We start from the raw sequence: 13,637 nt of genomic DNA, 5'->3' as shown, positions 1-13,637 counted from the left end.
TGTTCTGTGTGGTTGCAGTATTCCATTACCTAGATGGATTAGTTTATTGATCCTTCTGACGTTCGACACCTAGGCTCTTGTTAGTTTTTAGTTATTGTGAATAAGGTTCTTATGAATGTTCTTATAAAAATATTTTTGTGGACATCTGTTTATGGGGTTATTTGTTTAGTTTTATAGGAATCGGCCAGACCTTTATGTAGTTGTGTGATTCCACACTCCTGTTAATAATAGTGTGTGAGGGGGGCACCTGGGTGGCTCAGTTGGTTAAGTGTCCGACTTCGGCTCAGGTCATGATCTCACGGTTCGTGGGTTTGAGCCCCGCATCGGGCCTGGTCTGACAGCTCAGAGCCTGGAGCCTGCTTCAGATTCTGTGTCTCCCTCTCTCTCTGCCCCTCCCCCACTCGCGCTCTGTCTCCCTCTGTCTCAAAAATAAATAAACATTAAAAAAAAATAGTGTGTGAGGGTTTCAGTTGTATCCTTAACATTTGGTGGTATTGAATTAAAAAAAAAATTGAAATGAAGCTTAAAATAGCAGTAAGAATGTTCATTATGTTACCATGCAGTGTGATTGTTAGCCCCATTTTTTAAGTTTATTTATTTATTTTGGGGGGGGGGAGGAATCCTAAGCAGGCTCCGCACTGTCTGCAGGGAGTCCGATGTGGGGCTAGAACTCACGAACTGCGAGATCGTGACCTGAGCCACCCAGGAGCCTCACTTGGTTCTTTTTATATGTTGGATGGATTTGCAAAATTTTTCTTAAGGATTTTTCCATCTATGTTCATGAGTGACATGGTCTGTAATATCTTTTGTCTGGTTTTGGTGTCAGGGTAATGCTGGCCTTGTGGAATGAACTGGGAATTGTTTCTTCCTCTTTAAGAACTTAGTGTAGAATTGATAATATTTTTTCTGTAAATGCTTAGAATTCCCAACGAAGCCATCGGCAGTTGGAGTTTTATTTGTGGGAAGGTTTTTAACTTTGAATTCAATTTCTTGACTAGATATCAAGTTATCATCTCTTTCTCTTTCTCCTTTTTTTTTTTTTTTTTTGAACCAGCTTTGGTGGTCTTTTTTCAAGGAATTTATCCATTTCAACTTAAGTTGTCCTATTTATCGACATAAAGTTGTTCATATGATTTCTTATCTGTAGGAGCCGTGGTGATCTTGTTTTTTAGGCCTTTGTTTTCTTAGTACCTAACACCATAAATGTACCTTGAGAGCATTGCAGAAGTATCCTTCACATTTGATTTACCGTGTTTCTACGTTCATTCAGTTTTGAAATGCTGTCTGATTTTGTTCATGATTTCTTCTTTGATCCATGAATTAAAAGGGTGTTTAGTTTCTAGAATTTGGGGATTTTCTAGATTATTTTTTGTTACAGATTGCTGTTAAATTTTGCTTTGGTTAGAGAATATACTTTATAATTATTCTAATTCTTTTAAATTTATTGAGACTTAGGGCTCTGCACAAGCTCTGTCTTGGTAAGTGTTTCATGTGGATTTGCTGTTACTGGCTGGAGAGCTCTATTAGCGTTTGGTCAGGTGGTCAGGTGGTTGGCGGTGTTCAGTCCTGTGTATCCTTATCCTTCCTGATTTTTGTGGATTTGTTATATTCTCTCATTGAGAGAAGAGGGGGTGTTGACGTCTCCGACTGTATTTTTGGATTTGATTATTTCTCTTTTCAATTTAATCAGTTTTTGTCTCATGTACTTTTCTCTGAGTACATACACGTTTAGGATTGCTTTGTTCTGCTGACGAATTGTCCTGTTGTTGCAAAGTGACCTTCTATCCATGTTAATATTCTTTTCTCCCCCTGAAATCTGCTTTGTTTGATGGTAATGTGATTCCTCCAGCTTTCTTTTGATTAGTGATAGCACGACACCTCTCTTTCCATCTTTTTACCTTTAACCTGTCTGTCTTTGTATTTAAAGTGAAATTTTGGGGGCGCCTGGTGGCTCAGTCAGTTAAGTGTACGACTCTTGATTTCGGCTCAGGTCATGATCTCCTGGTTTGTGAGTTTGACTTTGAGCCCCAAGTTGGCTTGTTGCTGACAGTGTGAAGTCTGCTGGAGATGCTCTGTCTCCGTCCCTCCCTGCCCCTCCCCCACTTGTTCTCTCTCAAAAATAAACATTTAAAACAACGTTTAAAATGAACGTTTAAAATGTGTAGATAGCATTTAATTGGATCTTGTTTTTATTTACCCAGTCTGATACTCTGTGCCTCTTAATTTAAGTATTTAGACCAGGGGTAGGCAAACTATGCTTCGTGGGCCAAATCTGGCTTGCTGTCTGTTTTGTAAATAAACTGTCTTGGAACATAGCCATGCTTGTTAGTGTTCATGGCTGCCTTTGTGTATGATGGTGGCACTGAGTAGTTGTGTGAGAGCCTGCATGGCTGGCAGAGCCCTAGATATTTGTTATCTGGCTTTTACTTTAGAAAAAGTTTCCAGCTCTTGTTCTTTAATGTGGTTATGGATATGGTTGGGTTCAAATTGCCCATGTCACTGTTTCTTTTTACTGTCTTCTCTGTGCTTCCTTTTTTATTCTTCTGCTTTGTTTTGGATTGAACAGTTTTTATGATTCCATTTTATCTCCCATTATTGGCTTATTAGCTGTATGTTTTTGTTTACCTTTTTTTTTTTTTTAAGTTTATTTATTTGTTTTTGAGAGAGAGCGAGAGCATGCGAGCATGAGCACAAGCAGGGGAGGGGCAGAGAGGGAGGGAGACAGAGAATCCCAAGCAGGCTTCGCACCGTTAGCATGGAGCCTGATGCAAGGCTTGAACTCACGAACTGTGAGATCATGACCTGAGCTGAAATCAAGAGTCCGATGCCTAAGCAACTGAGCCCCCGAGGCGCCCCTGTTTACCTTCTAATATAATACTGCTCCACATATAAGAACCTTACAAAGGGTGTCTGGCTGGCACAGTTGGTAGAAAATGTGACTCGATCTCAGGGTTGTGAGTTCTAGTCCCACATGGGGTATAGAGATTACTTAATAAAGATAGATTAAACGAAAAAAACATCAATACTATGCTCTCATTTCCCATTCTAGCCTTTGTGTTATTGTTGTCATACATTTTACTTGTACATATGTCATCACCTCAGAATACATTATTTCCAATTTAAATCTTTGTACGAATTTGCACTTTTCTCTAGTTCTGAATTGACTTGGTAAGCAGTGTATTAGCATAGGTACAGTTGAAGACAGCTATTATATTATTATCTGGCTTAACTAATTCTTTTTTGTATTACAAATAATCTTTAATCATTGTAAAAACAGCAGTGTAAATTGGGAAAGTTAGAAAATGGAGGTAATCCTTTCTTTAGAAAATAAAATTTTAAATGCCACATTTCTGCCATTCAGAGATTACCGCTACTGACATCTTATTGTTTAGCCTTCTCTTTCTTTGTGCAAACACTTATGTGAGTAGAGTCTTTACCACAGTGAGCTCTTATTCTCTTACTGATCATGCTTTTTCAGTTTCCTGCATCTTTCGGTGTTGTTAACGCTTGTCTTTCTCATCTGATACCTAGTCCACATTCTGACTTCTCCAGTTTTCCTCCAGATACGTTTTGTACTTGGTTTATCTGACGCAGGATTCAGTGTGAACACTGTTGCATCTGGTTGTCCAGTTCTCACTATCCCCATCCCTCCCTCCGTCTCCTCACCCCCTTCTGTTGTGTTGGCCGCACCCTTGTCCACACTGTCCTCCCCATACTGACTCTGGTGTCCTTGGTCAGGCACACACTTGGAGCTCCTACTTGATACTCTCCCAGGAGCCTCCCAAGTGCTCACCCCTGACAGAAGACCGTGTTTGCTTATGGCGCTTCTCTTTTTTGAAAATTATGGGGGCAGGGGGACGCCTGGGTGGCTCAGTCGGTTAAGTGTCCAACTTCGGCTCAGGTCATAATCTCAGGGTTCATGAGTTCGAGATCCTCCTTCCCCATCTCCCTCTGCCCCACCCATGCTTGTGCTGTCTCAAAATAAACTTAAAAAATAAAAATCATTAGTGGGAAATCTCATCTGTTTATTTCTTATAAAACTATAGTTTTTAACTACAATTTAAAACTTTAATTTTTAGGGGTGTTTGGGTGTCCCAGTCGATTAAGCGTCCAACTTGGGCTGAAGTCATAATCTTGCAGTTTGTGAGCTCGAGCCCCAACTCAGTCTCTGTGCTGACAGCTCGGAGCTCTGTGCTGACAGCTTCAGATTCTGTGTCTCCTCTGTCTCTCTGCCTCTTCCCTGCTCATTCTCTGTCTCTCTCAAAAATAAATGTTAAAAAAATTTTTCACCCTGTGACCCAGCAATTGCACTACTAGGTATTTATCCAAGGGACACAGGTATGCTGTTTCGAAGGGGCACGTGCATGCCAATGTTTACAGCAGCACTATCACCGATAGCCAAAGTATGGAAAGAGCCCAAATGTCTGTCACTGGATGAATGGATAAAAGAGATGTGGTATATATACACAATGGAGTATTACTTGGCAATCAAAAAGAATGGAATCTTGCCATTTGCAACTACGTGGATGGAATTAGAGGGTATTATGCTAAGCGAAATTAGAAAAAAACAAATATATGACTTCACTCATATGAGGACTTTAAGACACAGAACAGATGAACACAAGGGAAGGGAAACTAAAAACGGAAGGGGACAAAACATAAGAGACTCTTAAATATGGAGAACGAACAGGTTACTGGAGGGGTTGTGGGAGGGGTGATGGGCTAAATGGGTGAGGGGCATTAAGGAATCTACTGAAATCATTGCTGCACTATGTGCTAACTAACTTGGATGTAAATTAAAAAAATAAAATATTTTTTTTCAAAAGATCGTTAAGACTTTAATATTTAATTGGATTATTTCAGCCTTTTCCTCTGTTCTTGTGCTTTATGGCTGCAGTTTGCTCATGGGCTACATTTTCATTTCACTTTCCCACGCGGATTTCTTAGGTGCTAAGTAATCCCTTCAGGTTATTTATCTTCTGAAATTGCTTAATGGTCTCTCTTTTTCTCCCTTTTTAAAAGGACCTTAAAGGCTTTGATCCAGGAGAGAAGTACTTTTTTAACACATCATGGGGAGATATTTCTCTCTGGGAACCTTCTGGAAAGAAAGTGGTATGTATTTTTGTATTTGACTTTTATGTTTCCTCAGAAGCTGGGGGTAAGTTTCAGTTTACTTTTGAGGAACATCACATGTGTTGGGATTGCTGATGAGTGAGGGGGAGAGGCGTAAATGGAAACACTCAGGGAAGGAGCAGGAGAAAGTGAAACGCTTTATAATATAGAATCATTGATGCTTTGAGAGGTTTCTGTACATAAAGTTGAAAAAGTGATGTAGTGAAACTGTTATTTGTCCTTGATCATAAGATGCTATTCATATAAGAAGGGCCTTGGTTTCTAACTATTCTGAGTAAAAAGAAATGCCATGACATTATGTGTGATGAAAGTACATCCTGGTTTCAGAAATTTAAAGTTGAAAGCTTACAATTTAAAAATACGGATCTTTTAGTTGAGGAATACAATTTATAATAATTTGAGACCAAACCCAAGCAGATTCAAGCTAAATTCTCCTTATTAAAGTGTTTTCTGGAAACCCTTTCCTACTATCCAGCCATCGATAACATTAGCATCTTCCTCACTGTCATGCTCAGCCTGTCCCAGCACAGAGCCCAGTGCGGGGCTCCAACCCACAGACTGCGAGATCATGACCTGAGCTGAAGTCAGACACTTAACTGACTGAGCCACCCAGGCTCCCCAGGACTTTTGACTTTAAATAAACTTTTCCTATCACTAGTCAATCATTGTTCTGTCACAATTTTCTGTATCAACATTTCTGTTGTCAACTGTTCTCAGTTCCACTTTTCTGCCTGTCTTGTGTCACACCTGTTGGTCTCCTGCCCTCCTTGACCCAACACTTCCCTCTCTACCATCAGACACAAGATGCCTTGAAACCACTTTGACTTGGTAATTCTCCTGCTTGGAACAGCATATGGCTGTTCAGATATGCCTTGCTTTGAAGACCTTGACTTCATGAATCTTTTCTTACATCTCACTGATTTCTGTCTTCCAAATTCTCAGAAGATCCTATAACGCAACATGCACTGTAATATATAATTATATGCTTTTCATCAAGAAACACTTTTTGAAACCTGCTACAAAGTAGGTAAAACTTTCTGAGTGCCTAATACAAAGAGGTACAAGTTAGGTTTTTTCCTCAAGGTGTGTATGTTTTTGTTGGGGTGAATAGAGCCCAGGCATAACGTGTTAAATCCGTATGAAATAGTGGTGTTTGGATTTGTTGACTAGACACCATGTTCAGAAAAGCCACCAAAGCCTGGTGTGGCAGAGGCTGTGCTGTCTGCTAGCTCAGGGCCTTATTCCTGTTTGTTCCTAAGGTGGCAGAAATGTGCAGTCATGCTGGATTGATTCTGTGGCTTGTGCTACAGTGAGGTCTTCAGGGGCTCAGAAAAAAGAGATTTGTTAAACATTCGGGTTTTGGGGAGAGAGACGTGCTAAGGTCCCGTCATGTGACGGAGCTCAGTGCAAGACCTGAGGAAGCAGCCTGACAGGGAGACGGTGCACTGTCCAGGGCAGGGGTTTCTGCCAGCACCTAGATGCCTCACTCCATCCTCTGCATCTGTCCTTGGTCATTTTTCTTCCTCTGTTGCCAGTAGGGCCCAGGTCTCCACTCCCCGTGTTCCCCAGTGGTATTCACCCCAGAGCTTCCGCAGGGGGCTGTTATGGGAACGTAGACTTTCATTTCTCTTGCCTAGTGCCTAGTGCCTAGGCTTGAGATTGCTGGATTGTATATGATAAAGAAGTACATATTTATCTTTATGACAGATGCCACACTGTTTTCCAAAGTGGCTATACCATTTTGCTTTCCCTCTGTGATGGGGGGGGGGGGTCTAGTTACTGTGCACGCAAGCTAGCCTCAATTCTGTCTCATTTATGGTGCTTATGGTTTTATCCACTTATTTTCCATTCTAATAGGGTTGTAGTGGTACCTTTTCTGGTTTTAATTTGCATTTACCTAGTGACTAATGATGTTGAGCATCTTTTCATGTGTATATTTGGCAGCTGGATGCCCTCCGGTAGTGTAAAAGTCTTTTACCCATTTTCTAAAATTTGGGTTATTTTTTTCTTATTGGGACTTGAACATGTCTACAACATGTATTCTGGATATAAGTCCTTTATTAGGTGTGAGGTTTGCAAATATTGTCTCCTAGCCTGTGGCTTGTCTTTTTATATTTTAAACAGTGTATTTCTTTCATTTCCTTCCTTCCTCCCTCCCTCCTTCCCTCCCTTCCACTTTTGAGAGGCAGAGAGAGAGGGAGGCACAGAATCTGAAGTAGGCTCCAGGCTCTGAGCTGTCAGCACAGAGCCCGACGCAGGGCTTGAAGTCACAAACCGAGAGATCATGACCTGAGCCAAAGTCGGACACTTAACTGACTGAGCCACCTAGGCACCCCAACAGTGTCTTTCACGGAGCAAAAGCTTTCTTACTTTGATGGAGTCCAGTTTATCAGTTTTTTTTTTTTTTTTTTATGGATTATGTTTATGTTTTCATATTTAAGAAATCTTTCCCTAATCCAAAGATCTGTTCAACATTAATGTATAGTAACGTGCAGTTGTTAGTAATTTCTTTTGGCTCTTTCATTGACTGTAATTTTCATTAACTGGTTTTTCACTATGCTATTTCATTAAGTATAAAACACACCATTTAAAAAATGTATTATTGGGGCTCCTGGCTGCCTCAGTTGGTAGACCATGAGGCTCTTGATCTCGTGGTTGTAAGTTTGAGCACCACATTGGGTGTGGAGGTTACTTAAAAATAAAAAATTCTAGGGGCACCTGGGTGGCTGTCAGTGGAGGGTCCAACTCTTTATTTTGGCTTAGGTCATTATCGCGGGGTTGTGGGATTGAGCCTGTGTGAGGCTCCAAGCTGAGTGTGGCTCCTGCTTGAGATTCTCTCTTTCTCTCCTTCTGCCCCTCCCCCTGCTTGCACGTATGCGTGTTCTCTCTCTAAAATAAAATACATATATATATATATATACACACACACACATATATATATAAAAGATAAAAATTAAAAATGCTAAAAAAATTGTACTAGTCAAGTATAGTTGATGTATAATGTTAGTTTCAGATGTACACAGTGGTTCAACAACTGTATACATTTCTCAGTGCTCCCCACAATAAGTGTAGTCAGTTACCATACAATGTTATTACAAAATTATTGACTATGTTCTGAGACACACCATTTTTTAACGAACCACTAATAAAAAAAACCTAAAGCAATGCTTAAACTTTGTTGTACTGTTGAACTGTTAGTTGTAAGGTGTATCCAGATTTCTGAGATAATAAAATATGAATCTGTGAAATACGGGTTGTTGTTTTTTTAGTTTTTGGTCCGGGGTTGGCTGTTGCCTTAGGTTTATTCTGCGTGCTATCAGAATGGCAGAACCTGGGATATTGCTAATTGCTGAGAAGGCAGTTCCACACTGCTGAACATGTTTGGGTGACTTCTCTGACTTGTGACAAGAGGGAAACCTGTACAAATAGGAGAGAGAGGGTGACAGAAGCTACAGAATGTGTGTGGGGGCATGAGAACACAAGCTTAGGAAGGGTGGGGTGATCCGCTGTGGCAGCAAGAATCCGTGTCTTAGAGAGATCTACGACACAGCCGATCTCCCCTACAGCCGATGCTGGGACCCAGCGTGAAGGTCCAGGTCTTACCTTCCTCCTCAGTGACACTAGGGCCAGGTGTTCTGTGGTTCAGCACCTCTAGGGTCTGGAGACTTGCGAGACCAAAGACTTCACGGCTGTCAGACCTTCACAAACCCAGCAAATTTTTGGATGTTAGAACATTGCATTGCTCCGTTGTCTTGCTCTTATACAGATGCCTGTTCTTATGCCCCAAGCCTGTTGGATTCCCCTATGTTTGCCCCGAAGAGAAGTTCTGCGTGGTTGGTCTGCGTTCTGGCCTGGAACTCGTTCAGGATTGTTGTAGCTCTTGAGGAACAGCCTCTTTCCTTACGACTTGTCACATAGCGTATTGGACACTTGCGTGTTGTAAGCACTGTCCATTTGGCTCCTACCTTTTCTAGGAGTGAGGGAAATAACAGTAATGACGGTTTAACAATTTGCATGTTAGGTTATTTGCAGGTAAATTCTAGAGGTTTTAGAATTTGAAGTATAAACAACATTGGAACTAGGGGAAATGGGAGGAGAAAGGGAGAAACTAACTTTCTGTAGCAGAGAACTGAGTTTCTTGTACTGGAGTGAGGAGATTCAGGTTTTAGTAGATGGCCTGGAAGGGGTCAGGGAGTGACGTGCTATGGGCCAGGTCCTGTGAGCACCGTCTGCAGCTAGGAATCGCTGCTACATTTTTAGACGTTTGAGGCGAAAAATGAATACTGTTTTGTGATATGAAAGTTCTTTGAAATTTGAACTAGTGTCTGTATAGTTTTGTTGGCACAAAGCCACGCTCATTGACTTGCATATTATCTACAGGCGCTTTTGTGTTATGATGGCTGCACCAAGTAGTTGGCATAGAGGCAGTATTTACTCTCTGGCCCTCTAAGAAAAAGCTTGCCCTGGCTCAGAAAAACACCATTCCCTGAGGGGTGATAGTGTTACATTATCTGGCACATTAGAAGAAAAAGAATCCTATACTTGTGAACTGTAGAAGGTGTAGGATCTGGCATTTTTATTGAAGTATGTTTGACTTTCTTTTTTTTTTTTAACAGAGATATCGAACAAAGCCATACTGTTGTAGCCTCTGTAAATACTCTACAAAAGTGCTTACTTCATTCAAAAATCATTTACATCGCTACCATGAAGACGAAATTGATCAAGAGCTGGTGATCCCTTGCCCAAACTGTGTATTTTCCTCTCAACCCAAAGTTGTGGGAAGGCACTTCAGAATGTTTCATGCACCTGTCCGGAAAGTCCAGAACTACACAGTGAATATTTTAGGTGAACCTAAGTCTTCTAGGAGTGATGTGATAAGTTTTACATGTTTAAAATGTAACTTTTCAAACACTTTGTACTACAGTATGAAGAAGCATGTGCTGGTAGCCCATTTTCACTACTTAATTAACTCCTACTTTGGCCTGCGAACTGAGGAAACGGGTGAGCAACCGAAAACCGACGAAAGTCTTTCTACTGAGAAGATGCCACCGTCTGACAAGTACTATTGTAAAAAGTGCAACGCCAATGCCAGCAGCCAGGATGCTTTAATGTACCATATTTTGACTTCAGATATACACAGGGATTTGGAAAATAAACTCAGATCTGTGATCTCAGAACATATTAAGAAGCCCGGCCTTTTGAAGCAGATGCACATTGCTCCAAAGCCAGCGGCACCCTTGGCCGTGCCCCCAAACGGCGGAGCTCCGGGCATCGCAGCTACATCTCCCTGCTTTCGTCTTGCCTTGCCACAGAACAGCCAAAGCCAGACCGTCGTGCAGCCAGTGCAGGGCGCAGTCCAGCCAGTGACTGTGGCCTCAGGCACTTCTGGAAGCCTCACCCACTCTCCGCCTGCTGTTGCCCAGTCCCACGTGACCCTGGTCTCCAGTCCTCTGCCGGTGGGCCAGAGCAACCTCCCTCTGCCGCCCTCAGCCCCGCAGCCTGTCTTTCTTTCTCATGGAGTCCCGCTTAATCAGTCTGCAAATCCTCCTGTGTTGCCCTTGAGTCAGCCAGTCGGACCTATCAATAAGTCTGTTGCAACTGGTGTCCTCCCCTTAAACCAGACCATCCGCCCAGGGGCTGTATCCCTTAGCCAGCCAGTCGGGCCCATAAACAGACCAGTTGGGCCTGGAGTTCTTTCAGTAAACAGACCTGCTGGGCCTGGAGTTCTTCCTGTCAGTCCGTCCGTCACTCCCGGGGTTCTTCAGGCCGTCTCACCAGGGGTGATTTCTGTGAGCCGGACAGTCCCGTCAGGGGTCCTGCCTGCAGGCCAGATGACCCCTGCCGGGGTCATCCCTTCGGGACAGACGGCAACTTCTGGGGTGCTTCCTGCGGGCCAGATGGTCCAGTCAGGGGTTCTCCCCATTGGCCAGACGGCCCCATCGGGGGTTCTCCCCGCTGGGCTGACGGCTCCCTCGCGGGTTCTGTCTGCGGGCCAGACGGTCCCGCTGAGGGTTTTGCCTGCAGGCCAGGTCGTCCCACCGGGGCTCCTTTCTCCCAACCAGACGGTCTCGTCGGGTGTTCTCCCTGTGAACCAGGGTATTAATTCCGGTGTTCTGCAGCTCAGCCAGCCTGTCATGTCAGGAGTGCTCCCTGTGGGCCAGCCAGTGAGGCCTGGCGTCCTGCAACTGAATCAGCCTGTGAGCACCAACATCCTGCCTGCAGGTCAGCCAGTTAGACCTGGCGCTTCTCAGAACACCACTTTCCTCACGTCAGGCTCTATTCTCAGACAGCTGATACCTACAGGGAAACAGGTGAATGGGATTCCCACGTACACACTTGCCCCCGTATCTGTCACTTTGCCTGTGCCTCCAGGAGGTGTTGCAACTGTGCCCCCACCCCAGGTGCCCATCCAGCTCCTGCAGTCGGGCACAGCTGCGCAGATGGCCAGTTCCATGGCCAGCATGCCCTCTCCTCCAGTGGTGGTGAATGCCACTCAGAATATGTTTGTTCAGGCGTCTCCATCTGTGGCAGAGGCCAGTCAGGCGCTCAAACAGGCGAAGCAGTGGAAAACCTGTCCGGTCTGTAATGAGCTCTTCCCTTCCAATGTCTACCAGGTTCATATGGAAGTGGCTCATAAGCATAGTGAGTCCAAATCTGCTGAGAAACTGGAGCCTGAAAAGCTGGCAGCGTGTGCGCCGTTTTTGAAGTGGATGAGAGAGAAAACCGTTCGCTGTCTCTCTTGTAAGTGCTTGGTGTCCGAGGAGGAGCTCATCCATCACTTGCTCATGCACGGCCTGGGGTGCTTGTTCTGTCCGTGCACTTTTCATGACATTAAAGGTCTTTCGGAGCACAGTAGGACTGTGCACCGAGGGAAGAAGAAGTTACCTGTGGATTATAGTAACAAAGGTTTTCAATTGGATATCGATGCTAATGGCAACCTGCTGTTTCCCCATCTTGACTTCATTACCATATTGCCAAAGGAGGAGCTTGGGGAGCGGGAAGTCTACTTGGCGATACTGGCGGGGATACACTCCAAGTCACTGGTGCCTGTGTATATAAAGGTGAGGCCCCAGACGGAGGGCGCCTCTGGGAGCCCCAGCAAACAGGCTCTGACTTGCCCCTTTTGCTTTGGCACCTTTGTGACGACGGAGGCGTACGAGCTGCATTTGAAGGAGAGGCACCACATCACGCCAACGGTCCACACCATCCTGAAGTCTCCGGCCTTCAAGTGCATCCACTGCTGTGGGGTCTACACGGGCAACATGACCCTGGCAGCCATCGCCATCCACCTGCTGCGCTGCAGGAGTGCCCCAAAGGACAGCAGCTCAGACCTCCAGATCCAGCCTAGTTTTATTGAGAACAGCGAGCTGCTCTTGGTGAATGGGGAGGTGATCCACGACTCCAGTTTTTCTGTGAAGAGGAAGCTGCCCGATGGCCACTTTGGGACAGAAGACCAGAGGGACGTGGAGGAGCGGCCCCTCGTCATAAACACCGACGCAGCCCCGGCTCCCGAAAAGGTGACGAGTGCGGTGCCTTTTAAAAGACAAAGGAATGAAATCAGGACAGAGGGACCACTCGTTAGTGAGGATGCCCTTCAGATTTTAGCATTAAATCCTAAAAAATATGAAGACCGTTCTTACGAGGAAAAAAAGCAATTTCTTAGAGATTATTTCCACAAGAGACCATATCCTAGTAAAAAGGAAATAGAACTTCTTTCCTCACTCTTGTGGGTGTGGAAAATTGATGTGGCTTCATTTTTTGGAAAAAGAAGATACATTTGCATGAAAGCAATAAAAAATCACAAGCCTTCTGTGCTTTTAGGCTTTGATATGTCTGAACTTAAAAATGTTAAACATAGGTTGAACTTTGAGTTTGAGCCACAAAACTTGTAAAAAAAAAAAAATAGGAAATCTGAAGTACTAGATATTTAGTAGTTTTTTCAATTGAGATTTAAAAAAATGTTATTTTCTTCACTGTATGTTGAACTAATCAATTTCAGTGGTCTTTATGCTGCTCTTTAGATTTATTTCAGGTGCTCAGAAAGACTTCTATATAAAAGAAGTGAATAGTTGTTTCGGATTTATTGTTTCCTGCAGTTTGATTTTGTAACAATTATTTTTAGTTCTTCCCTGTCATGTAAATTAAATCCTTGGCTCTTTCATGCACGTCTTGTTTCCTAGTAGTGTCAGTATCGTAGGATGAAAACTGAAATCTGTATGTTTGTGTTTTCATTTAAGGAAATTTCAGCTTGTTTCAGAATACTTGATTAACTGCATTGATCTCCCTCAGTTAGCTTCACGTGTAGCAGCAAACGGTAAGCGCCGAGGCTGACAGAAGTGAGTACACACCCCTGTGATGTGTGTGCTTCCCTCAGGACGCACTGCATTAACTTACGCTGGTTTCTTCTTCTCAAGGTACTTGCTTTCTAGATTGTGATTCTGATTTACATTTTTTCAAGTTTGTCCTAGCTGCTGTCTTTTATTACAACTCATAGAAAACCAAAT

At 43.4% G+C, this 13,637-nt stretch overlaps 1 protein-coding gene across 1 annotated transcript in view; it reads left to right on the top strand.

Moving 5' to 3' along the window:
* The window catches only part of ADNP2 (ADNP homeobox 2), a 30,170-nt gene extending 16,872 nt beyond the window's left edge, over nt 1–13,298 (top strand). The window contains exons 3-4 of the mRNA XM_049620290.1: nt 5,023–5,112; nt 9,750–13,298. Of these exons, the coding sequence (XP_049476247.1) occupies nt 5,023–5,112; nt 9,750–13,025 (3,366 nt within the window). The 3' untranslated portion in view covers nt 13,026–13,298. The remainder of the gene's footprint in view (nt 1–5,022; nt 5,113–9,749) is intronic.
* The last annotated feature ends 339 nt before the right edge of the window (nt 13,299–13,637 follow it).

Source organism: Panthera uncia (genome assembly GCF_023721935.1).
Source record: "Panthera uncia isolate 11264 chromosome D3 unlocalized genomic scaffold, Puncia_PCG_1.0 HiC_scaffold_8, whole genome shotgun sequence".
Classification (NCBI taxonomy): domain Eukaryota; kingdom Metazoa; phylum Chordata; class Mammalia; order Carnivora; family Felidae; genus Panthera; species Panthera uncia.
Note: the sequence above shows the minus strand (reverse complement) of the source record. Positions and strands in the feature narration are given on the sequence as shown.